This window comes from Dendrobates tinctorius, unplaced genomic scaffold (assembly GCF_039654945.1).
Source record: "Dendrobates tinctorius isolate UK_male_01 unplaced genomic scaffold, ASM3965494v1 ptg000111l, whole genome shotgun sequence".
Taxonomy (NCBI): Eukaryota; Metazoa; Chordata; class Amphibia; order Anura; family Dendrobatidae; genus Dendrobates; species Dendrobates tinctorius.
In genome coordinates, this window is record NW_027361779.1 from 9,382,338 (window position 1) to 9,409,922 (window position 27,585).

The following is a 27,585-nucleotide window of genomic DNA, read 5'->3' on the forward strand; positions in this document are numbered from 1 at the left end:
GAATTACGGTGGCATCACTGAGCAGACGAATAGAACTGGATCCCTGAGAATCTGGTAGTAGGTGATTATATTAATACACTCACACCACATTACGTGCACATATTTATCTGGAAAAAGACATTGGATTACAGATATCAATTTATCATTTATTCAATCTTCTTTGACTTGCATGACTATAAACGGTAGATCATTTATTAGGATTAACCTTATTGACATATGCCCTTCAAGGATAAAAGAACTATGACTTTTGATAATGATAAATCAATGGCAAGCCATATGTCAAGAATAAGCCTGGTCAACTTCTTTACCATCAAGGCAGTTACACAAATACCAGCCAAGTTCTGTGTCAAATCTCATCATCAGGGGGTCCGAAAGGAGTTAAAAAATATATATTTTGATCAAATAGCCTAGCTTAACATAAAATGGTCACACCACTTAGTCCGAGATTGCAATAGCTTCTGCTTTCCATTCACAAATTATTAATTTGTTGATACAGTAGTAGCACTGCTTTATAAACAAAGAACAGTGCTTCAAACATTGCCAGGTTATTGCTGGTGACCTATATACAAAATAAAAAGGACACATTCCCTTTCTATTACATCAATCAATAGAAACAATATTTTAATGTTATAATGACGAAAACTGCAAACGTGCTATGAGCAGGAACTATACTGATGGAAACAATTAAATATCCTTGCATAGTCTGCTCCCACAAACCAAATTCATTTTTCAACCTAGTATTTTTCTTTCTATTTTCAGAATAATAAACTGAGAACAGCATGGTAGATAACAGCCAACCAGCTCATGTACCAGATGTGGCTGACTGTGATGTATTCATGCTCTTTATATTCAAAGACTAAAATGTGTGATTTTGAATCTTGTTATTATGTAAGACTATGGAGCATCAGAATGAAGCTTTTAGGCTTACATTGTAAAGTGGCTGTAAACCATAGACGACCTTCATCATCTACAGTATTTGCATGAAGCATTGCTAAAAATTTTTGCTGTTCACTCATGCCTTTTATTCACTTTATTCATTTTGTTTTAAAGTGCAGTGACAACCAAATAGGAAAATCCTACATATATAATTGAAATAAAAGATGCAAATCATGAGTAGTTTACATAATGAGGTTATAAGGTGCACCTTTTCAGAATAAGCTTAAAAAAGTAATCATTGTAATACAAATAAGCAAACCATTATAGACTAAAACTAAATATGTTCATTTTCAGAAAAAGTTTGAAATCTATTGCAGCTTTGATAATCAACACTAGCATAAGTCAAGCTTCCGACTAGAGACACAATAGCAAATAATTTGTATTAGAATTTGATTTATCTACAGCGAAAATATACACTCCAGAATTGCTACATTTGTGAAAAAAGGGAACAATTACCTATCATTAAACTATTCATTGCTTTCATCAAAAGATTAGAATTGGTCTTGACCTCAAGTACTTCAAGGTCATGGGTAGAGATTAGAGATGGGTGAACCAAAACAGTGAAATTCAGGGTCAGCATACAGACTCTGATCGCTTTCTGATCGCTCCGTCTGTAAACGTAAAAGGTATGTTTCTGCCTTGGAGAGCAGATTGAGGACATATGTACAGCATTCTAGTATTCTGTAACAGAGGGCTTGCAGATGCTGGCCATACTTTATATGGCAGGAAACCTGATGACAGGTTCCCTTTAAGGTACAGTTACTGTATTATATCATAGATAAATCAATTTGACACTATATATGTACAGTAATTCCATATATTACTTCAATATTTGGATTATTATACACAGCTAAATACTACCACTCCCATTTTTTATGTGGTTTAGTACACCACAATCAGATTAGGACTTTCTCCTTAGCTGGAATGAGTTGTGTGCTCTGAACTTTGATCACTATACTGTACAAAGATAAAATGTCACTCCCTGGCTGCCTCCCATCTTGTATCCTGGCTGTGATAGCCCCTTGATTGGCTGTGATGTTGTATATGCAAGAAGTTGAGGGGTATCCCACACAGCTACTTAAAACATCATTAGCCCGCTCGCTTATGCTTGAAAGGTTTATGAATTGGTGACAGACATTTTTTTCTTTTAATATCCTTGTCTATTGAATCGCAAAGCATTCAAATTGATGTGGACTTACAAATTTCAATAAATGTGACTCGAAAATGATCCTCTGTGAATCAATTTACTAATCTCCCATGATACACTTGGGTTAGTTGAAACAATATTTTTTTAAAACTACTAATTACTTACATTTTTCTAAATGTACTGCACTAATGGGTTACCTATTGGCGAGGCCCTCATTGGTAAATATCTGCAACCCACATAATTAAACAATTCCAAATTATTCTTCAAAATAGAAGTCCCTTATAAAATATGAAAATACCTTGAGATAACCTTTATCTCCACCCTGTCCCTAAAGAGGATCTGTCAATTGCTTAAATAAATTGAGATAAATACCTTCAAAAATTCAAGTGTTCACCAAAATCTGACAATCTTCGCCTTTTAGCCCTGTATTGCTCCATTGCAGAGATATTCACATTTCTTGCATTTGGATTTCAGTATAAGAAATCTCAATTTGCAGTTCAGTTGGACATTTCTTCGGAGTTTTCTCTGAGGATTTGTGTTTTTACCCGTCCCATTCAGATGCTGCCAATCACAGCTCTGCAGCTGATCTAGCTATCTTTCAGTCTTAGAGGCTGCTGAGCTGTGATTAGCAGAATTTGTGAGAGAAAAGTGAAAGCACATGCCTCCAGATAAAACTCTAGAAGAGTGAAAGCACATGCCTCCAGAATAAAACTCTAAAGAAATGTCCAGTTGGACTGCAAAACAGAAATTACATAGTGTGCTTCAGAGGAAAGAAAAGTGAATGTCTCTGCAGTGGAGAAAAGTAATGAAAAACAGCTACAGAACTCTTTTTTCACAAGGTATGTAATTTCTTGAGCGGACAGGTCCTTATTAAACCACATACATTACTTACAGAAAATTAATAGATATTTGGCTTTTGGGTGAAGTTTCAGGGTGATCCTAAAATGCACTTTAATCTTTTCAGGTGAACTTAAGGTGAACTTTAGAGGTGAACTCTAAATTTTTAGACACGCATTTCTGGAGCGACCTCACTCACCAGGGCCGTGGGGTACTCGGGCCGGTTGATCTTCTCAACGGGGGGGTTGTCACGGCAGCAGTGACCAGGTCCGTGGCCCTGGGGCTCCATTGTTCAGTGTGCTTATGGTGGTGAAAGTTTATAAGTGCTTCGTGACGCCACCTGTGGTGTTCGGCAATAGAGATGTAAGCCGACACTGCAGACAGATCCTCTGGGACAGATGGTGTGGTGCAGCAGTGATGTTTTAGCCCTCCACAGGCAGGGCTGTAGTCCCAGGGCAGTGTAGGTGAAGTGACACGTAGATGGTGTATTGTCAGGCGCAAGAGATGTAGCAGTGCGGGCAGTTTGGCGCCGGAATAAGTGGAGGACACCAGGGCATGTAGTTCCAAAGCTTTACTCACAGTCTGTTGAGCATACAGGTGCCCACCTCGGTGCCATGTCCTCCGGGTCAGGAGCTCAGCCAACTTCCAGGCAAGATGAAGTACTCCTTTCCAACGCTCCGCCAACATATGTGCCTTTTCTGAACGTCTCCTCTTATAGCGCCTAAGATTGAAGTACTCTCAGTACTGAGTTACACTGGAGTGCCTCCTATCAGATGTCCCTATGAACTCCACTTGTACGGCAGACAGCTGTAGCCTGCTTCGGGGACTCCTTGCTACTAAGTCCCGGCTCACTCCTACATTGCTGTTGTGCCCCCAAGTTTTGTGTGGGAATAAAGTGGTCACTACTTCTATTCCTACGGTGTCTGCTGCAGGACCATTAGTATCCGTACAACCTCGGGGACCGGACCCCTGCCTTCTGCTTAGAACTTGAAAGGGTTCTCCTCTAACCCTGGTCCTTGTTCTCTTATTCTCCTTACGGTCCGTGCTAATTCTTCTTTCCAATGGAGAATCAAGCTTTCTTTCTCTGTCTCTTTCCTGTGCCAGCAGACCAAGATCACTGTGGCCTGCTGCAGCACTTCCTTCTCCCATCCCTCTCCCATGGATCTTCTCTGTCTCACACTCCGTCCATCTACATCCTCACTCTCTGACTGAGTGCAAGGACTGACTCACTAACTCAACTCTTTCGATATTTTGTGTCAATTAAACTCCACCCACCTCCCAGCACGTTTCGTGTTCCAAGCAGGGAGCCACCAAGGAGTGCTAAGCTTTACTCAAAGCAGGGAGCCGCCAAAGGTGCTTTGCTACACTACTTTGTGGTGTGGGGTGCAGGTGTTGGAGCATGGTCAGGTGTCTCCACCTTACCTGGATGGTGGGGTACCACACCTCAGGAGGAGGTGCAATACCTCTGTGGCGACTGAACCCTCAGGGGCGCCACATACCCACCGTTAAACACAGCAAGTCTGCGGGCTGCAAGAAAACAAAGCTGACAAGACAGGAACATACAAAATTTTGTAATGCAAAATAAACAGTTCTTATCTAATCTTCTCAATATGAGAGGCACAGTTTCTTGAACGTTGCAAACAATTTTTAACTATCTAAATTCAAAGTTATGCTACCTAAGTTAAAGTGCTATGAAAGCAAACTCACTACCGATTCAAGTAACACATTTTCTAGCAACACATTTCCTTTCTGTCATTTTTCACATTTTCTACTTTTCTTCTTCTTACCCTTAAGTGACAACTGCTGGTGTCTGGTTCATCATCTGCATATCTTTATCCAATCTTTATTCAAACATTGTAACACATTATTTCTCTCTCAATGAAACTCTGTAAAATCTGTCCTATCACAATCTAGGTTCTAGTCAAAAATATTAAGCATTATCAGTAAGTGCAATGGTAGACACTGGTCCAGCCAACGTGTCTGAAAATGTCCTTATAATGAGGTAGTCCTTATTTCAAGGAAAGGTTCCTATGTAAAACCAAGAGAAGGCACCTAAAGAGGTACAAACTATTTACAATTGCAGTTCTGGATCACTCAGCATCCAAGATCTCCATAGTTCAAGTGTAAAGGCTGCCAATCAACCTGGGCAACAACTGGGCAGAAAAACAAGAAAGCAAAAACATGATAACCAAAAAGAAGGCACAACGGTGCAAATACCCTCCTGGGTAACGAAAGTTAGTTTAAGTCGACATTATGGCTAGTTGTCCCCTCCTGGGGTTCTGGAAGCTGGTTGCTTGGGCTTCTTCCAGGGGAGATGTTCTGAGTGTCCTTTTCCTGCTGATGGCGGGTGGACATAGGATGAGGTAGGGGCGGCTGGTGCAATTGCTGCCTGAGGTACAGCAGGTGTTGTGATATCAACGGCTGCCGGCGATGTCTCTGCTACCAGTAATTCAGTGGGAGTGGCAGCTGGTATCAATGGATGCGGTTCCACATTTGTGGGTGATACTGCTGCTCTGGTCCTAACATGTGGTGATGCTGCGGCCTGTTGGCAGTGGTATGAGGCTACATGGTGGCTTTGCAGCTGCGGCCAAGGGAACCCATGATGCATTTCAAAATCCCAAATCTGCCTAGGCCTTTCCAAGCCCTGAAGGTGTCGGATAGTACGCGCCTGCTCCAACCGTACCCTTCTCAACAGGGCTTTCTTCCACTTCCCCATCTCCGTCAGCCTGGTGCCCCCGGATGACTCGTCCAACACCCCCATTTCAAGCTCCAGCAGGCCAGCCTCCGACAATGAGAATTCAGAGGGCAGCCTGTTGGGAGGGCCAGCATCCATACCTGGTGCCTCCCGGCGGTGCGGCCTCTGGTCCGGCACAGGCCCGGAGCGGGCCCTGGTGGCAGCGGTAGTAGTGGTGGCTGTCCGAGTAGGTATCGGAGACAGTGGTGGCGCAACTGGCGGTTCCCGGTCTGCGGGGATCTCCTGTGGGACCTGCGCGGCCGCGCTAGGTCCAGACGGGAGCTTTTCTTTCTCCGCTTCAGCTCCCAAAGCTTCACACAGCAGCGGTGGCAGCGGAGAGATGACAATAGACACTGCCGGTGACATTGCAGCAGTGTCAGATGCTACAGGGTCTTCCTGGTAGAGATCCGGTGTAGCGGTGGCAGGTACCGGTTACGGGTACCGCGGGTGTAGACCCCTCCTGGGTGCGCTGCAGTTCAAGGTCCACAAGGCTTCCTGCATCAGTTGTAAACGGTACGTCAGCTGGGCAATCTCATCCTCCAGCTGCTGGCAGTTCATCCTGGAAGCCGGGTCGGAGCCTTCAGCCATGGTGCCGGGGAGATTCCACTTAGCCTCCTCGCGCTCCGCAGGCCTCCTCCCTTCTCCTTCCAATATGGCATTCTGGCGTTCTCCTTCCCGACTCGGCTCTTTTCCCGCCACTGGCTTCCGCTCCTCTTTCTGGGGGTGGTGTCTTCTTCCAACTCCTCCATACCAAGCCAGCATACGAACCCCTCGGGGGGGTGGACCATGTTGCTGTCACATAGAAGTTCAGACAGGGGAGGCCCAGGACAGTCCACGCTCTTTTCTTAGGACCACCCATAGTGTCACGCCCTTCTTCACTGCACTGGCGGCCATTGTTAGCATTCATTACGCAGTCTATTAAATTAGGTCTTCTGCACATTTCTAAAAGCTTTAAGTCCAACAAATCTCAGGCACACAGAACCCGATGGCATCGGGTCTCATCATCCTGTTTGCGATGCCAAGTTGGAGCGCCCTCACTCACCAGGGCCGTGGGGTACTCGGTACCGGGCCGGTTGATCTTCTCAATGGGGGGTTGTCACGGCAGCAGTGACCCGGTCCGTGGCCCTGGGACTCCATTGCAAAGGGGGTTGTTTCAGTGTGCTTATGGTGGTGAAAGTTTATAAGTGTTTCGTGACGCCACCTGTGGTGTTCGGCAAAAGAGATGTAAGCCGACACTGCAGACAGATCCTCTGGGACAGATGGTGTGGTGCAGCAGTGATGTTTTAGCCCTCCACAGGCAGGGCTGTAGTCCAACGGCAGTGTAGGTGAAGTGACATGAAGATGGTGTATTGTCAGGCGCAAGAGATGTAGCAGTGCTGGGCAGGTTGGCACCGGAATAAGTGGAGGACACCAGGGCATGTAGTTCCAAAGCTTTACTCACAGTCTGTTGAGCATACAGGTGCCCGCCTCGGTGCCGTGTCCTCCGGGTCAGGAGCTCAGCCAACTTCCAGGCAAGATGAAGTACTCCTTTCCAATGCTCCGCCAACATATGTGCCTTTTCTGAACGTCTCCTCTTATAGCGCCTAAGATTGAAGTACTCTCAGTACTGAGTTACACTGGAGTGCCTCCTATCAGATGTCCCTATGAACTCCACTTGTACGGCAGACAGCTGTAGCCTGCTTCGGGGACTCCTTGCTATTAAGTCCCGGCTCACTAATACGTTGCTGTTGTGCCCCCAAGTCTTGTGTGGCAATAAAGTGGTCACTACTTCTATTCCTCTGGTGTCTGCTGCAGGACCATTAGTATCCATACAACCTCGGGGACCGGACCCCAGCCTTGCGCTTAGAACTTGAAAGGGTTCTCCTCTAACCCTGGTCCTTGTTCTCTTATTCTCCTTACGTTCTCTGCTAAACCTTCTTTCCAATGGCGAATCAAGCTTTCTTTCTCTGTCTCTTTCCTGTGCCAGCAGACCCAGATCACTGTGACCTGCTGCAGCACTTCCTTCTCCCATCCCTCTCCCATGGATCTTCTCTGTCTCACACTCCGTCCATCTACATCCTCACTCTCTGACTGAGTGCAAGGACTGACTCACGAACTCAACTCTTCCCGATCTTTTGTATCAACTAAACGCCACCCACCTCCCAGCACGTTTCGTGTTCCAAGCAGGGAGCCACCAAGGCATGCTATGCTATACTCCAAGCAGGGAGCCGCCGAAGGTTCCTTGCTACACTACTTTGTGGTGTGGGGTGCAGGTGTTGGAGCGTGGTCAGGTGTCTCCACCTTACCTGGATGGTGGGGTACCACACCTCAGGAGGAGGTGCAATACCTCTGTGGCGACTGATCCCTCAAGGGCGCCACAGTATACATTTTATGGCCTTCCACGCTGTGCTAAGTTTACCGTCTGGCCAAGCTGTCCTGCAACTCTTTTAGTTTTTGTCCACGTTTTTGGACAGCTACGTGCCTGCCAGATAACCGCTGCTGCGAGGTCAATGCCTGCTGTGGATCCTTCTCCTTATCTGAATTATTGCCAGCGCCACCCTCCTCCCACAATGGATGCCAATCCGGGTCAAGAACTGGGTCATCCATCACCTCCTCTTCAAAGTCATCTGCATCTTCCTCTTTACCTTCCTCTGTGTCACCATGTTAGGTGGTATAGTATGCGGGAAGGGGCACCTGAGTTTCATCAGGTTCAGATTCTGGCTCAGTTGACTGCGAGGGCAATGTAGAGCTCTGGGTCAATGTACCAGCAGAATCATCTAGCAGTGGCTGTGCATCAGTGCACTCCATGTCAGATTCATCTTGGACTGGGGAATTCAGGATTTGACTGGATAACCCAGGCATGGTATGTGAAAAGAGTAATCTGAAGTGTGGGCTGCCACATCCTTAACTTTTGGGGGGGGTGAAGGACACAAGGAAAGGTGTTTTTCCTGACCAGAACCCTGCACTGACGACTCCGTGTTTGCAGGTTTTGAACGTTCAGAAGAGGAGGCAATAGAGCTGGTGACTGTTTTGGCAATATATGCCAAAACCTGTTCCTGATGCTGCGGCTTTAAAAGCGGGTTTCCTTCTCCAAGAAAAGGCAACCTTGCAGGCCTTCTTGGACCAGATGATGACACAGGCTCAAAACCCCCTGCCTTAGCTGCTATTGTGCTTTTGCCAGAACTAGCCGATGCACCACCACCATCAGTACCAGCTGCGCCCCCCTGCCCACGTCCGCGAACTCTTCCACCATACTTCCTTATGTTTGGGAAAATGTACCAAAAATACCAGCAGAGAGATGGTACTGTATGAGGAGCGTCCAGCTGTGTAAGGTGTATTAAAAGAATTAAATCTACGTATATATTTTGTTAGTCACAGACGCTCTCACAGTATGTATTTGACCGTAATCCAGCAAGCAGATATACGGAACTATATCAGAAGTGTACAGCTGTATACGTTTTTTGTGTAACTAACAATCTCCGTATATGTATTTATGGAGGGTTACAAACACATGCTGACTCTGTATAGATGTGACTGTAATGCGAACTGCAGATATACAATACTGTTTGAGAATCGGACAGCTCTATACGGTGTGTCTATGGAAAATTGTCAATCTCCGTCTATTTTTATATGGACTGACACACGCTGTCTCTGTCTAGTTTTGACCATTATCAAACAGCAGATATACAAAACTGTTTGAAAAGCGGACAGCTGTCTAAGCTGTATGTCTGGAAAAATGGAAAATCTCTTCAGCTTGTTTTTCCAGAGTCAAACCCAGATAGCTTCTTTTTGTCTGTGATACCAGCCGGTACACGGTAGTGTGTGAGGAGTATACACTGCTATATGGTGTGTGTATGGAAAATTGTCAATCTCCGTCTATTTGTATACGGACTGAAAAATGCTGTCTCTGTCTAGTTTTGACCTTGATCAAACAGCAGATATATGAAACTGTTTGAAAAGCGGACAGCTCTATAAGGTGTAGGTGTGGAAAAATGGAAAAAATACTCGGCTTGTTTTTCCAGAGTCACACCCAGATAGCTTCTAGTTGTCCGTGATACCAGCCGGTACACGGTAGTGTGTGAGGAACGTACACCGCTATACGGTGTGTTTAAAAATGAACGCTCAGTAACTCACCAGAACAAAATAATAAAAGTTGGAGTGCTTTGAAAAAAGCAGTTTGAACAGTAGTGTGCACACAGCAATGCAGCTATCAGGTAGCCTTAAAATGCAGCCTAATCACCACCAGTGCTGCTGCACAGAACAAAAATCCTCCCCTTTCACTGCACACTAACTGTACAGTGAAAAGCGCTAGCAGCAGAAGCAATTTTTTTTTCTTCCTCCCTGCCTAACGCTCTCCCTATTCAGAATCAGCAGCAGCAGCACCTCTCCCTATTGTAAGATCGGCAGAAGTAAGATGGCGGTCAGCTGTCACAGCCTTTTATACCCACTGTGACGCCACACAAAGCCAGCCAATCACTTCAATGCCCTTCTCTAAGATGGTGATGGCCGCTGCACATGTCATCGCATTGCCCACAGTGTGCGTCTTCCATCATTGGCTGAGAAAAGGCGCTAGAAGCATTATTTGAAATGAGTCTTTGGCGTGCTGATCGGCGACCTCATGGCTGACTTCATGCCATGGTCGGGTTTCGATCTGTGAAACCCGAATTTAGCGAAAGTCGGCTATTTTTGAATTTGACCGACCCGTTTCGCTCAACTCTAGTAATTTAATAGCATTTTTACAGACTGGGCTGTAATAATTCATTCACTGCACGTAGACTACCATTGTTCTCAGCTACGCAAGTCTTGTTTAGGCCGGTTTCACATTTGCGCTTTATAGCGCAGCGACGGCCTGCGCACGGCCGCCGCTAAGCCCCGCCCCCTCCCGGCTCCCTGCCGGCCCCATCCGGTCATCGCCGCCTACTAGCACACATGGACGCTTGCGATCTGCTCACCCTATCTTTAGCATAGGGTGCGCAGATCATGCGCTGGCCGTGCGCTAGCAGGATTTTGCAGTGCGCTGCGCACTTTTGAAGGTGTGCCCATGTGCGCCGAACGCAGCATGTTGCATTTCGGCGCCCACGGCGCACCTTCAAAAGTGCGCAGCGCACGGCAAAATCCTGCTAGCGCACGGCCAGCGCACGATCTGTGCAACCTATGCTAAAGATAGGGTGCGCAGATCGCAAGCGTCCATGTGCGCTAGTAGGCGGCGATGACCGGATGGGGCGGGCAGGGAGCCGGGAGGGGCGGGGCTTAGCGGCGGCCGTGCCTAGGCCGTCGCTGCGCTATAAAGCGCAAATGTGAAACCGGCCTTACACCTGGAAAATGTGCTGCCGAAAAAGATGACCTTTTGTTTAACACAAAAAGGTCACTTTATTTGATCGGTAGCAGGCTGGGGAGAGAGTTGCATCCCTGAAGTAATAGGGTGCCATAAAATAAATAATAATTATTACTTTGATTATGAACCATTTTCCTAAAAGTTCCTTATTTGCTCAAAAGGGACATTTGGATCTCCTCCTGTGGCAGTACCTGATATTACTGCTACTACTGCATCCCTTATATGTATGTGATGAAATTATGAAAAATGGGATTGAATTATTGTTTACTAGATTATGGCCCGATGCTATCGCATCGGGAGGATGCGATAGCATCACACCTCTTGCCATGTTAACCCTCAACACACACACTCCTCTCACCTTTCACCATCTCCACTCACTCTTTCACTCCACATACGACCCCTTCTCTCACTCCGTCTCTCATACTCACGCCGTCATCGCCGCTGCTCCACGATCCCCGACATCTTCTTCCACCGGCGCCATCCTGGATCCAGACGTTGTCCACGCCGGCGACATGTTCTTGCGGAGACGCCATCTTGAGTATCGTGAAATCCCACGATACTCAAGATGGTGTCGCCGGAAGAACATGTCGCCGGCATGGACGACGTTGGGATCCAAAATGGCGTCGGCGAAATCTCGCGAGTTTTCGCCGACGCCATTTTGGATCCCGACGTCGTCCTCACCGGCGACATGTTCTTGCGGCGACGCCATCTTGAGTATCGCGGGATTTCGCCGATCCAAAATAGCATCACCGCAGGAACATGTCGCCGGCGTGGATGCCGTCGGGATCCAAAATGGCGTCGGCGAAATCTCGCGAGATTTCGCCGAGGCCATTTTGGATCCCGACGTCCTCCACTCCGGCGACATGTTCTTGCGGTGACGCCATCTTGACTATCGCGGGATTTCACCGATCCAAAATGGCGTCGCCGCAAGAACAAGTCGACAGTGTGGAGGACGTCTGGATCCAGGAAGGCGCCGGCGGAAGAAGATGTCGGGGATCGTGGATCAGCGGCGATGACGGCGTGAGTATGAGAGACGGAGTGAGAGAAAGGGTCGTATGTGGAGTGAAAGAGTGAGTGGACGTGAGTGGAGATGGTGAAAGGTGAGAGGAGTGGTGTGTTGAGGAGGAGTGGTGTGTTGAGGGTTAACATGGAAAGAGGTGTGCGGTGACGTCACCGGTTACAACTGGACGTAAGTTGTTACAACCGGAAGCTGCTTAGGGCATTTATTATTATAGATATGCAATTATGTAATTTACCTTTTTTCTATTTTTCAGCTACAGCAACAGTTTACCCAGACAAAGAGTTCTACGACTGACCAAGATGGTGCTCGTATTAGTGGGAGTTTTCATTGTCAGTGCAGCCCCCTACCATGTAATTCAGATTGTAAACCTTCAGATCTCTCAACCCACAATCATTTTTTATGTCAGCTACTATTGCTCCATTTGCCTCAGCTATGCCAGCAGTGGTATCAATCCTTTCCTTTATGTACTACTTAGTGGAAATTTCCGCAAAAGACTTTCTGAATGCACAAAAACTAAAATGAAAATCTCAGAACGTGAGCTGAACAATTTTGATAATACATTGAAATCAAGTTTTTAGGTGTTATTATTGAAGTAAATATAATTGTAATGAATGTATTTATTATTACATTAAAGGGGCTTTCGGGGCTATAGACAAATGACACATAGAGCCCCTACTGATTACCGAATTGAGATAGTGGTTATATGCACAGTATCACGGTTCCTCTGTATTGTAAGCATGAAATGGGCATTCACGTGATCATAAGCATATGAACTGCATAACAGTCTCCTGCCAACTATATTCATATTTGATTCTTATCTTTATGTTCTACTGAAGTAATCGGATGATAATTTGATAGGCTGCAAGCAAGCAAATCTCCCTCTTCTAACTGAGATTTTAACTTACTGTCACTATTCCCCTGTATTCCCAGCAGGAGTAAGCAGTCATGTGGCAGTTAAATATCTAATTTACATAGCTGCAGCCACATACATTTTCTATTGAGAGAAATTAATGAGAACTCTAGCTGGCAACATGACCGCAACTATGCAAACACACACATATGGTCATATGACCACTCATGGGGGAATGCAGGGAAATAATGACAGTCTGCACATTGCACACTGTCATAATTCTGTACACTGCAGTCATAAAGAGTTACTGCAGAACGTTGTCTACACCCTGAAAACCCCATTAATTATTATTTACACCTACTGCAGGATTATGCCTCTTAGAGGTCTTATTAATAACATTCCTTAAATCCACTGTATAGGATGCACCTTTTCAATTATGACACAAAGCAGCTATCATGGGCCAAGGTTCTATCTCCCTGAGTAAGCAGGGTGAAGCGCACATTGGGGCTTGGGACTGCATTGGGTAGGCCCATGGTTTTCATTAATCTCCATTGTTATGCATAGAATCTGCATATTCTGTTAATGCTCGCAATTATGTTACCCTGATCTTATTGTATGTATGGATGTCTGATGCTTTACACTATGCACTTTTGAAACTTTTTACCAAATCATGACTACTGGTAAATTCCCCTTAGAGGCAATTGATTTCTGGGATTAGTTTCAATTTTGACTGGCACTAAGTATCGGCATGAAGGATGGTGGAAACAGCCTTGGCATTACTTATCTTTGAGTTGAATGTGCTGACAACAAAATCACACAAAAATCATCAATGGAAATCAAATTTATTAACCAATGGAGACCTGGATTTGGAGTCACACACAAAATTAAAGTGGAATGTAATGTCCTTAAAACAAGTCAAAATGATGTTCAGTATTGTGTGTGGCCTCCACGTGCCTGTATGACCTCCCTACAATGCCTGGGCATGCTCCTGATGAGGCGGCGGATGGTCTCCTGAGGGATCTCCTCCCAGACCTGGACTAAAGCATCCGCCAACTCGTGAACAGTCTGTGGTGACGTTGGTCGATGGAGCGAGACATGATGTCCCAGATGTGCTCAATCGGATACTGGTCTGTGGAATGGGTGGGCCAGTCCATAGCTTCAATGGCTTCATCTTGAAGGATCTGCTGACACACTCCAGCCACATGAGGTCTGGCATTGTCCTGCATTAGGAGGAACCCAGCATATGGTCTCACAAGGGGTCTGAGGATCTCATCTTGGTACCCAATGGCAGTAAGGCTACCTCTGGCGAGCACATGGAGGGAAATGCCACCCCACACCATTACTGACCCACTGCCAAAGCGGTCATGCTGAAGGATGTTGCAGGCAGCAGATCACTCTCCACGGCATCTCCAGACTCTGTCACGTCTGTCACATGTGCTCAGTGTGAACCTGCTTTCATCTGTGAAGAGCCCAGGGTGCCAGTGGTGAATTTGCCAATCTTTGTGTTCTGTGGCAAATGCCAAGCGTCCTGCACGGTGTTGAGCTGTTAGCCTGCTGGAGGTCATTTTGCAGAGCTCTGGCAGTGCTCCTCCTGTTCCTCCTTGCACAAAGGCAGAGGTAGCGGTCCTGCTTCTGGGTTGTTGCCCCCCTACGGCCCCCTCCACGTCTCCTGATGTACTGGCCTGTCTCCTGGTAGAGCCTCCAGCCTCTGGAAACTATGCTAACAGACAGAGCATACCTTTTTGCCATAGTTTGCATTGATGTGCCATCCTGGATGAGCTGCACTATCTGAGCCACTTGTGTGGGTTGTAGAGTCCGTCTCATGCTACCACGAGTGTGAAAGCACAACCAAAATTCAAAAGTGACCAAAACATCAGCCAGAAAGCATTGGTACTGATATGTGGTCTGTGGTTCCCACCTGCAGAACCACTCCTTTATTAGGTGAGTCTTGATAATTGCCAATAATTTCCATCTGCTGTCTATTCCATTTGTAGAGCAGCATGTGAAATTAATTGTCAATCAGTGTTGCTTCCTAAGTGGACAGTTTGATTTCACAGAAGTTTGATTCACATGGAGTTATATTCTGTTGTTTAAGTGTTCCCTTTATTTTTTGAGCAGTGCATATAGAAATCTTATACTAGGCATCCCTCTTAGGTATGACAGTGTTGCGGACTTACACATTGCTTGTATATGGCAGTCCCTTAGTGCAGCCCATCAAGGCAATCTTGCTTTTTAATGGTTTGTTATTTTTAGACATATCTAAATAAAGAATGATTTTAAACAATGTTTTTTTGAGTTATCTTCATCAGTTTGCATCCCTTGGATCTTGGTCTATGAGAACTGCTTTGTCGTTTAGAGGGCTAGTATTATTATTTCTTAGCACAAATTAGATTGTAATCAAAGCAAAACACACAACATGAATGTATTAAAGTTAAGCCCAAAATTGAACTGCAGTTAGAGAGTTTAAGTACATACAGGATAATCTAAGGTGAGTATCTTTGCAAATGCATTGCTAAATTAGTCATGCACTTTAATTACAACCTGCATTATGCCCTTTATTCTGCATTCACAATTCTTTAGATTGGTATTAAAAATAATTGACAACTGCAACTTGGTAGACACACACATAATGAAAAGTACAGAACATGCTCTGTTCAGATATTGAACCCATCAGGAATTCTGGTGTGCCATAGAGACCTAATTTGGAGCTGCTATGTTCCAATGCAAAATGTGTGACAGGACCCTTGTAATATCAAATGCCAGTTATTAAAAAGGTTTCTTTCTCTGTGTAAAAAATATTGATTAGATTGCTGCTGTGATAATAACTGATTTTAACACACTATAGTTATTTAAAATAAATTGTATTCAATATAAAACTTAAATGGTCCCTGTTATTTCAACAAACATTTGCTATTTAAATTACTGATGTAGACATTATCAAACTATAATATAGTTCTCATTGCCAAAAATGTTTTTAAAGAGTTGAGGAAGAATTCTTTCCAGCTTCTTATGCAGTCCTTCCTGCTTTTTTATTCCCCTGATGCACTTTCCTTAAAATTACCCCTTTCTTTGAGTGGTGTGCTGTTTCAGAGGCAGGGAGGGCCTCTTGTAAAAGTTCACAGTTTGTGGTTTTACCAAATATTTGCAATAAAGACATCAGTTTATCGTGGTTTAGGTAGTGTGAGGCAGTGACTGGAGTCATATGGGATAGTCGCTATGTGTACCCCAGGATCCGCTCAGAAGTGTATTAGATTCGCTGGAGTGCCTTGTGGTCACAGCAGGATGCCTGTGAGTCACAAGGCAGAATAAAAGTGAGCTTGAACCTAGTCAAGTTATTTGACCAAGGAGTTGTTCAGGAAAACTGGGCATGGGCTTTTATTTTTTAAATGGACTGCAGGAAGGTAGTGAGGCCGGTCCATTTCCACCAGCCTGGATTTTACCAGTGGCCCATGGCCACAGAATCTAGGAGAGGGGAAAAAAGAACCCTGCAGGAGGGTCTGGGTGTGTCAGTGTTGGAGTTTGCAACCTGTGGAACAGACAGCTCTTCAAAAAGTCTCCATCTGTGTGAGGAAACACGAGGTTAAGCAGACCAAACTCCTGGCACCCACCTGCCTGATACGGTGGTGCAGTTGCCCTGAGCACCCAGAGATTTTTTGACTGTTTTGTTTTCTGGCTGCGATCCAGAGAATATCATTTTGGTGCTTCTACTTTGTGAGTACTCTGAACACTAAAGAGACTTGTGTTTTTGGAACTTTACTGTGGTCACTGCCTCCACACTGCATAAGTTTGCTACCGCTGCACTACATATAATGGAGAATGAGGGCAGTGTGAACTGAGGCATACCACAAAGCCTGCTGCATGTCAGTGATCAGGCCTGCAACACTTCAGCTTAAGCCTGCGGACAAGATGGATGAAATACTGAGACAGTTGGCCATAACTCAAGCGCAACAGTAGGAGGCGCTGCAGTTGCAGCGACAGCAGCTGGAGCAGCAGCAAGGGCAGCAGGAACTACATAATCAGCAACAGCAACAGCAGACGAATGAATTGTTGAAGCAACAGATTGCGGCTATGTGAGAGGCAGGTCCACCAGCAACAGTATTCCAGTCGGAGGCCCGGTGGGCTGAAATGGTGGACAATTTCCTGATGGGAGATGCACAGAAGGCCTACCTGGACCTCAATCAGGATGATGCTCTGGACTATGGGAGGCAGAAAGGCGAGATCCTTGCCATACTGGGGGTTAATACATATGTGCAGGCCCAAAGTGTATTCCAGTGGTCCTTTTCCAAGACTCGCGCTGTCCGATCTCAGGCTTATGACTTGCTGCAACTGGTTAAAAAATGGCTCCAACCTGAGACATTAACCCCATTCCAGATCATAGAGAGGGTGGTGGTCAACCAGCTGGTGAGGGCTCTTCCAGCAGCCATACAGCATTGGGTGGGACAAGGGGACCCGGGCACTCTGGACCAAGTGGTAGGACAGATAGAGCGGTATACAGCTACTCAGGACTTTATACGTAACACTGCTCCACTTCAGCTATCACGTAAAGCCCCGATGACCCAGGAGCTGGGGAAAAGTCCACAACCCCCCACCGGGGCCAATACAGACTGTGCCCATACCGAGGCGATATCTTGGAAGGAGAGTGACAACCACCCAATGTCCACTAAATCAGCCCCGTGTTCCCTCGTATCGCAGTTGTTAAATGTTGGTGATGCCAACAGCCTGGACATGTGACTGCCAACTGCCCCCTAACAGCAGAACCCATGGACTTCAGGTATACAAGCCGTGTGTCTATGTTTGTCCAGCCAGTCTGCACTGCCACTACAGGCTCTGCCAATACCAAAACTCAACTGTGCCAGGTACTCATTAATGGGTACCAGAGGGATGCTCTCTTGGACTCGGGGAGCTTGGTGACCCTGGTGCACGGGTCCCTGGTTGCTGGGGACAATCCTAATGGATGGAAGGTGCAGGTGGTGTGCATACATGGGGACCACCGAGAGTACCCGACCATGGAGGTTATGTTTTCCACCCTGTGTGGAGAGATAAAACATGTCTGATGCTCAGCGAGCAGTGAGCATTTCAGAGTTTGCTCGGTGGGAGCCCAGGTCCTTCCCTGCATGTTTGGCGCTCTTTGGAGTGCCAATCAACATGCAGGGATTGTCTGTCACGCATTGTAATGCTGCAGTCATATTGGTTGTGGCATTACAGTGATTAGTTGGCCACAGAGCGTCATCAGGTCTATATCAGACCTGGCGCCACCCTGCTCGTCACAGTCTGCTCCGGAATCACCAGTGTTGGGAGAGTTGCTGCAGAGGTAGGGACAGAATAGGTGGTGTATAAGTTAGTGTGGGTATACTATTATTGAATACCCAAATCCAGCTAAACCAACAGTCCTTGTAAGGACTAATTAGGGGGTATATAGATATCAGTGCTAGGTAGGCAGGCAGTGTAAGTGGTTCTATATATATCAGTTCTCGGCTTGCAGGCAATGTATTTGGGTATATAGATATCAGTGCTAGGCAGGCAGGCATTGTATGTGGCATACTTCATTGCATACAGCATGAGGGTCCATTCCATTACAGTCGCAAAAGAGAAAAGAAAAATATCTGCTCACCCATTCAAAGGATCCTCTTTGGCAATTTGTGTATTTCAGAGCAGTCTGCTGGAAAACCAGACGGTAGACATGGGCACCACAGCGTGGTTAATCCTTGTAAAACTCTCTTCTGTGCAATCCTCGGCCAGGAAATGTGTAACCAATAAATTGTTTGAAATTTAAAAAAAAAAATAGACATTTGCTTTTTCGAGCGCTAGATCCACCATTTCTGATTCCATTACAGTCTGCTGTTGCTGCCTATTGCAGATGTATATATATATATATATATATATATATATATATATATATATAGTGCCAAGTATCAGTGGCCAGGAATATTTATTTTTTTCATCTTAACCCTGATTATTTTTATTCAAAAGCAATTCAGAGCACGTTTTTTTCTCCATTTGCTTGTTGGCACTGCAGACTACAGCCAGATCTTTTACATAGTATATAGCATGAAAATCTAGCTATTTTAAACCGGGGTTTTTTTTTGTTGGAGTATCTTATGCAAGTTCTTGACACCAGTTTGCTGAAAAAAAAATATTTACCTACAGGGCAGATATTATACACTGGGTTTTGTCCATCATACAGATCGCATATCATTGTGCTCAAAATTGTGGCATTTCAGTTATGGCACCATTCTGCTGCCAACAAAAAAATACAGGCCAGATATTTTAAAGTGAGGTATATGCGTCACAGGCATCACATATCATTGCGCTCAAAATAGTGCCTTTTCAGCCCTCCGCTGAATTTTTATTTGCTGTGTCTTAGCCTACTTATTAACACCAGTTTGCTGCAAAAAAAATAGAGGCCAGATATTTGAAAGTGGGGTATCTCCATCACATGCCTCATTTATCTGTGGGCTAAAAATTGTGGCAATTGAACTGTTTTTGCTGTGTCTTAGCCTAGTTATTGACACTATTTTGCTGGGAAAAAAAATACAGGCCAGATATTTTAAAGTCGAGTATCTCCGTCACACGCCTCATCTATCTGTGGGCTAAAAATTGTGGCATTTTTTGGGCTCCATTGACCTGTTTTTGCTGTGTTTTAGCCTAGTTATTGACACTATTTTGCTGTGAAAAAAAATACAGGCAAGGTATTTTAAAGTCGGGTATCTCCATCACACGCCTCACTTATCTGTGGCCTAAAAATTGCAGCATTTTTTGGGCTCCATTGAACTCTTTTTGCTGTGTCTTAGCCCTGCTATTGACACCAGTTTGCTGAGGAAAAAAATACAGGCCAGATATTTTAAAGTCCGGTATCTCTGTCACACACCTCACCTTTCTGTGGGCTAAATATTGTGGCATGTTTTGGGTTCCCTTTAACTGTTTTTGCTGTGTCTTAGCCTAGTTATTGACACTATTTTGCTGTGAAAAACAATACAGGCCAGATATTTTAAAGTCAGGTATCTCCCTCACCTATCTGTGGGTTAAAAATTGTGGCATTTGAGGGCTCGATTGAACTGTTTTTGCTTTGTCTTAACCTAGTTATTGACACCAGTTTGCTGAAAAACAATTGTTACCTACAGGTCAGCTATTTTAAACTCTGGTTTTCCCGCACACAGATCACATATAAGTTCATTCCAAATTCAGCCACTTGTAGTGAACGTGGAAAATATTGCACTCCATTTAAAATGGGCAAGGCACGTGGCAAGGAACGGGGGAAGTGGATCTGATGATGATGGTGCATGCAGAGGCCAAGACCTCGGGCAAGCTGAAATTGGGCCACAACAAACACCCACATGTTCTCACCTGACCTTCCTGTCCCAATTACTAAGGGAACGCAGCAGTTGGATAGCAGATAGTGCTTCCAGTCACTTTGCCACCACCATGTCTTCCACATGGTCAAGTCTGAGTAGCCATGATTCTGGATCACATGTTACTCACCCTAATCATCCTTCCTCCCACCATGCCGAGTGAACGGAGACAACTGATCCCACACTTGGACACTCTGAAGAGCTGTTCACTTTTACATTTATAGATTCGGGCCTCTCGCCTGGTCCACTTGAAGCTGGGCAAGAGGAGATCGCATGTAGCAATGCTCAAATATTTGAGCAGCCAATCGTCACACTAAGGCCGGTTTCACATTCGCGCATTTTCAGCGCGCGCACGGCCGGGGGTAGCTCCGCCCCGAGCCGGCTCTCTGCCCGGCGTGCCCGCCCCTTCCTTGTAGCGCCGCCTCCTAGCGGACAGCGGCGCCTGCGATCGGCGCACCCTATCTTTAGCATAGGGTGCGCCGATCGTGCGCAGGCCGTGCGCTAGTTGCGCTTTGACCTGCGCTGCGCACTTTTGACGGTGCGCCGTGCGCGCCAAAATCCGAAAAGTTTGATTTTGGCGCGCACGGCGCACCGTCAAAAGTGCGCAGCGCAGGTCAAAGCGCAACTAGCGCACGGCCTGCGCACGATCGGCGCACCCTATGCTAAAGATAGGGTGCGCCGATCGCAGGCGCCGCTGTCCGCTAGGAGGCGGCGCTACAAGGAAGGGGCGGGCACGCCGGGCAGAGAGCCGGATCGGGGGCGGAGCTACCCCCGGCCGTGCGCGCGCTGAAAATGCGCTAGTGTGAAACCGGCCTAAGGCGACGGTGGGAAAGTGTCAAAAGAGGTGGACAATAAGGAGACACAATTTCCAGAAAGCCAGGATGAGGATCAGGGTGCGGAAGTGGAAGACGGGGTGGTGGATGATATAGTAACTGACCCAACCTTGCAGGAGGACATGCGAAGCGAGGACAGCAGCACACAGGGGGAAGGAGGTGTAGCACCCCAACATGATGGAAGTTTCCAGTCCAACTGTTAGGTCTTCCCGGGTCTGGTTGTTTTTTAAAGACTCTGCTGATAAACCCAAAAAGTCCATTTGCACCACCTGCCATGCCCGCATCAGCAGGGGTAGCAAAACTACCAGCCTGACCACCACCATCATGATCAAACTCATGGCAGTAAAGTACATGACTTTGTGGGCCGAACCCCAGAGTCCAGGAACAGTATCTGCGGGTGACACCACTGCTTCTTCCACTGTTGGGCATGCAAGCCAATCTACTGTACATGGTGCATGAGAAGATGCCTCCTGCCCTGCACCTGTCATTGCACACACTCAACTAGCACCATCATCAAGCACATCCACATCCTTGTCCAAGCACAGCATTCAGTTTTACATAGCCCAGTCCTTGGAACGCAAGCACAAATACGCATCCAATGCCCCACAGGCCACAGTACTAAATTCACACATTTCTCATCTGTTTGCGCTCGAAAGGAAGCTTTCCACAACCTGATGGTTGTGGCGGTCCCTCAGTACTCGGTTCCCAGCCACCACTATTTCTCCCAATGTGCCGTCCCCGCCATACACAAGCACACGTCCCACAACATTAGCCATGCCCACAGCAATGCAGTTATTGGGAAAGTCCACCTAACCCCGGACACGTAGACACATGCTTCAGAGATGGTACATCTCGCTGACAACACACTGGGTTAGCATAGTGGAAGCTGGGACCCAGTTGGACCTTGGGATGGAACACATCTTCCCGATGCTGAGGATTGTGGGCTCTATGTCAACCATGGCTGCACCACAGTCTACAGCTCCTACATCCCCTCTTCCTCCTCCTTCTCTTCAGCCTCCATCTCCGAAATAACCACATCAGTCACAAGCTGGAAGCACTGGACTCAGCCAAGCGGCAACAGGCTGTGCTGAAGCTAATATGCTTAGGTGACAAACCGCAGAATGCTAAAGAGGTGTGGACAGCTCTGGAAGAGCAGGCAGATCTGTGGCTGACACCACTGAACCTACAGCCAGGCATGGTTGTGTGTGACAATGGCCGGAACCTGGTGGTGGTTCTGAAGCAAGACAAGCTCACACATGTACCATGCCTGGCTCATGTGCTTAATGTCATTGCTCAACGGTTTTTCAAAAGCTACCCAGATCTGCTGGATCTGCTTGTGAAAGTATGCCGCCTTTGTGCTCATTTTAGAAAGTCAGCTTCAGGTTCAGCCACCCTTGCAGTTCTTCAGCAGCGGTTGCAGCTTCCAGCTCATTGACTATTGTGTGATTTCCCCTCACATTGGAACTCTACACTACAGATGTTGGAAAGGATTTGTGAGCAGAAGAGGGCAGCTATTGACTACCAGCAGCAACAAGGCCGTTGGTATCCAGTTCAGACTCCACACATAAGACCTCAGGAGTGGACATGGATGTCAGACATATGCTTTGTCCCCCAAAACTTTGAGGACTCCACCAAGATGGTGAACGGTGATGATACCATAATTAGCATCACGATCTGGCTTCTCTGTGTTCTGAAACGCTCAGCCCAGCCTCATCTCCTCCCAACTTGGATTGGGTGACAATGAGGAAGAGGAGGAGGAGGAAGAACAGGAGCTAGTTTCATGTGCTATAGATGGTACTACAAGCCAAGCACAACTGTCATAAAGTCTGTTCAGCGTGGATGGCCTGAGGACAGGGAGCAGGAGGAGGAGGAGGAGAGCAAGGTCAGTCATCCTTTTGGTGGGGATATGGAAGTCTTGCCTGTTAGCAGACTGTCACGCACTGCTGAGTTTATGTTATGCTGCCTTTCCCGTGATCCTCGCGTTCTCCAAATTTTGGGTGTCAGTCATTATTGATTGAATAATAAAGTAACGGGCGGGCTAGCAGCGGATACTGCATCCAGGTCTACACGCCCAGGCACTACACCTGCACGCGTCATATGTAACCTGACCCATCAATACAAGCCTAGTAAAATGCCAACAGGAACTTACACAGTTTTTCATTTTACCCTCATTATATACAGCAGTCGGCAGACTGACGAAGGCCAATTGTAGATGGAAACGTCTATTGTGACTGCCAAAATAAAAACCTTGTCTTGAAAAGGATCATTCAGTTGAGTGCCAAGTTACTTTATTATTTACTTTGGTCTGGGTAACCTACTTGTGCACCCTGTAGTAGTGCCAGGCTTTACACAGTCATTATTGATTGGTGACACTTTTAGACTCGCACTACAAGGAGAACTTTCTATCTCATATTCCAGAGGCAGACAGGTGTACTAAATTGGTGCAGTACCAGAGGGCCATTGTTGCGGAATTATTTAAAAAATTCCCTTCTGAAAATGGTGGCCACAGAGGTCACAGTTCATTGGAAAACCAAGGAGTAAAGGCGAAAGAGACACAAGTCCAATCCAACAGAGGCAGGGGAACACTGGCAAAGTTCTGGGAGAGTTTTCTCAGACCCTTCCATCGCACTGCCACTGAGGCGCAGGGTAGTCACACAAGGAGTGGAACTTGTTGGAAGATGCTGAGGAAGTATCTTGCTGACTCTACCAACGTCCTCCATGATTCTTCTGTGCCTTATAATTATTGGGTATCCAAGCTGGACACGTGGCATGAACTGTCCCTCTACACCTTGGAGGTCCTGGCCTGCCCTGCCGCTAGCGTTTTGTCAGATCGGGTATTTAGTGTCGCTGGTGGAAATATAACTGATAAGCGCATCCACCTGTCAACTGAAAATGCTGACAGGCTGACTCTTATAAAAATTAACAAGGGCTGGATTAGGCCAGACACCACCAAATGAAAGCAGTGTAACAAATTCCAATCCATTGTCTTTTTTGGGAGGTCTATTCCTTTGCACCTCTTCACACCCACACATGGGTATACGCTTACTGATTTGGCCTATTTGCTCTATTCCTCCTCCTTCTTCTCATCCTCATTTCCACCACCACTATATCACCAGGGTGACCATGGTCCTTCATACAACACCAATATTATTGTTGTAAAGGGTGTTTATGATGCCCATGAAAAAATTTTTTAGACAGTATTTTGCTGGATACCCCCCCAAGTGGAAATGTTTGTCAGCCCATACACTTACTGTATGGGCATTAAAAGTATAGGAGACCCACTCCTTTGTAATGGGAAGAGATTTCTAGGAGGCCCTCCTCCACATCTCTTCATCGAAAACCACTAGATCACCAGGGTGACTGTGGACTGTGATGCAACACCCACATTATTGTTTTAAAGTGTGTTTATGATTCTATTAAAAACATTTTTTAGACAATATATTGCTGTATCCCGCTCATTGGGAAATGTTTGTCAGCCCATACACTTACTGTAAGGGCATTACAAGTATAGGAGACCCGCTCCTTTGTAATGGGAACAGATATTTAGGAGGCCCTCCTCCACGTCTCTTCCAAGGGGTATTGGGGTGCTTCCAAATTTGTGGCAGGCCTTGCATTCATTGCATAGGCAAACAGAATGGGAGACCCGCATCATAATAATGTGAACTTTGTTGGTTGGTCAGCTTCAACAATGCAATTCTCCACTGCCAGTTCTTCAGCCTCAACACTGAAATTCTCCACTGCTGGTTCCTCAGGCTCAACATTGGAATACTCCACTGCCGGGTCTTCAGCCTCATCACTGCAATGCTCCACTGCAGTTTCTTCAGCCTCTACACAGCAATTCTCACCTGCTGGTTCTTCAGGCTTAACACAGCAATGCTCCACTGCCAGGTCTTCAGGCTCAACACTGCAATTGTCCACTACAGGTTCTTCAGCTTCAACACTGCAATTCTCCACAGCAGCTTCTTCAGCCTCAACACTGCAATGCTCCACTGCTGGGTGTTCTGCCTCAACACTGAAATTTTCCACTGCAGTTTCTTCAGCCTCAACACTGCAATTCTTCACTCTTGGTTCTTCAGGCTCAACATTGCATTGCTCCAATGCTGGGTCTTCAGGCTCAAAATTTCAATTGTCCACTACAAGTTCTTCAGGTTCACGACTGCAATTCACCAATGCAGGTTCTTTAGCCTCAACACTGCAATTCTCCACTGCTGGTTCTTCAGACTCCACACTGAAATACTCCACTGCCGGGTGTTCAGCCTCAATACTGCAAGCTCCACTGCCGGATCATCAGCCAAAAACACTGCAATTCTCCACCGCAATTTCTTCAGCCTCAACACTGCAATTAGCCACTGTTGGTTCTTCAGGCTCAACACTGCAATGCTCCACTGCCGGTTGTTAAGCCTCAAAACTGCAATGCTCCACTGCCGGGTCTTCAGTCTTAAGCACTCTACAGGGAGGGTGGTATGTATATTACCCGGTCTCGATGGGTAATACACATATGATAACCTCCGTCCTTTACTGCTAGAGTCTCCCAAATACCCCAGAACACACTCTGCTGCCACCAGCTCCTAGTTCTCATATTAAAATTAATTTCGGGTTAGGAGCCAACCCAACAGTAGTGTGAATATAGCTTTGAGAATGTGGCAATAAGTTTATAAAGCAAGGAGAACAGAACTAGTAAAATTTTAAAGATTTTTACTCCAAAAAGAATAGTCAGTGTTTATAAAAGTACAAAAGATGTTAAAAAGAGAGACAGATACAGTATATACAAGCAATTACAAATAAAAAGGGATTAAGATATGAAACTTACCCTTATACAGTCAATGGCTTGGCATGTGGAGGTGAGGGGCGCCTTCCCCAAGGAAAAATGGTCCATCAGCACATCCTCCTAGCTGACACCCCGGGCAAATGACAACCTCCTAACTGGGCTTCATAGCCTTATAGTCTCTGGTCCATGACATCACTGAGTGGGCAGAGCTATGGCATGCACTCCCCTTATGAAAGTTATTTAAAAGCTTATGAGTGCCATAAATCGGGCTGCGAGGCTCACAGCAGGATGACAGAAATATTGCAGGCTTTAGGACAAAATTAGCTTTCATTTAAGTCTAAACATGGTGTGGCTGTGTGGCTCGGTTGGGTCGAAATCTGTTTCTCAGCTCCCGCTGGTTGCCGGCGTTTCAAAACCCACTGGTGGGCAGCTCTACCAATTCAGATGCCAAAAATGTAAGTTTGTCGCCTCTACGAATACTTGGCATTATGGTATTCAAGCTTGCAAGGACAAAGAGAACATATGCTACAAGAAGTGCTTTCAACCAGTTTTAGGGTCGTAATCTGCTCTTTGTGCTGATGGCACAGTAGGCTCTCATGTTACACAGTTGTATAGCATTGAAGAGGGAGGAGGGGCTGCAGCTTAGTGAGGGGGAATGTCTGGGAGCTGTGCCTGCCTGTCACTTCCAAACCCAGGAGATGCAGCAGATCTCTGTATGTGTGATTGAACAATAAGACATTACATCATATTTCCTGACACTCAACACTGCAATTCGCCACTGCTGGTTCTTCAGGTTCAACACTGCAATGCTCCACTGCTGAGCATTCAGCCTCAACACTACAAAGCTCCACTGTCGGGTCTTCAGCCTCAACACTGCAATTCTCCACTGCAGGTTTTCCATCCTCAACACTGATATTCTCCACTGCAGGGTCTTCATCCTCAACACTGGCATTCTCCACTGCTGGGTCTTCATCCTCAACACTAACATTTTCCAATGCAGGTTCTTCAGGTTCAACAATTAACTGCATAGCCAAACAGTATGTGAGTACCAAATTACTAATAATGGGAACCATGTTTTCAGGTGGCCATCCAGTAAGTCAGTTCAAAGGGTTATTGGGGTGCTTGTAACTTTGGGGCAAGGCAGGCCATGCATTCAATGCATAGGCAAAGAGTATGGGAGTACCAAATTAATAATAATGGCAACTTTGGTTTCATATGGCCATCCAGTACATTGGTTCAAAGGGTTATTGGGGTGCATGTTACTGTGGGGCAGGGCAGGCCTTGCATTCACTGCATAGGAAACAGTATGGGAGTACCAAATGAAAAATAGTGGGAACTTTGGTTTTATGTGGCCATCCAGTACATCGGTTCAAAGGGTTATTGGGGTGCGTACAAATTTGGAGCAGGCCTTGCATTCACTTCATGTACAAACAATATGGGAGTGCCAAATGAATAATAATGGGAACTTTGGTTTCATGTGGCCATCCAGTATTTCGGATCAAAAGGTTATTGGGGTGCGTGTAACTTTGGGGCAGAGAAGGCCTTGCATTCCATGCATAGACAAATAGTATGGGAGTGCCAAATGAATATTAATGGGAACTTTGGTTTCATGTGTCCATCCAGAACATCTGTTCAATGGGTTATTGGGGTGCGTCCAAATTTGGAGCAGGCCTTGCATTCGCTTCATGGGCAAACATTATGGGAGTACCAAATGAATAATAATGGGAACTTTGATTTCATGTGGCCATCTAGTACGTCGATTCAAAGGGTTATTGGGGTGCATGTAACTTTGGGGC

At 46.0% G+C, this 27,585-nt stretch overlaps 1 protein-coding gene across 1 annotated transcript in view; it reads left to right on the top strand.

Annotated features, from left to right (window-relative positions):
• The window catches only part of MCHR2 (melanin concentrating hormone receptor 2), a 549,146-nt gene extending 536,342 nt beyond the window's left edge, over positions 1 to 12,804 (top strand). Inside the window, exon 6 of the mRNA XM_073589501.1 lies at positions 12,243 to 12,804. Within this exon, the coding sequence (XP_073445602.1) occupies positions 12,243 to 12,567 (325 nt within the window). The 3' untranslated portion in view covers positions 12,568 to 12,804. The remainder of the gene's footprint in view (positions 1 to 12,242) is intronic.
• The last annotated feature ends 14,781 nt before the right edge of the window (positions 12,805 to 27,585 follow it).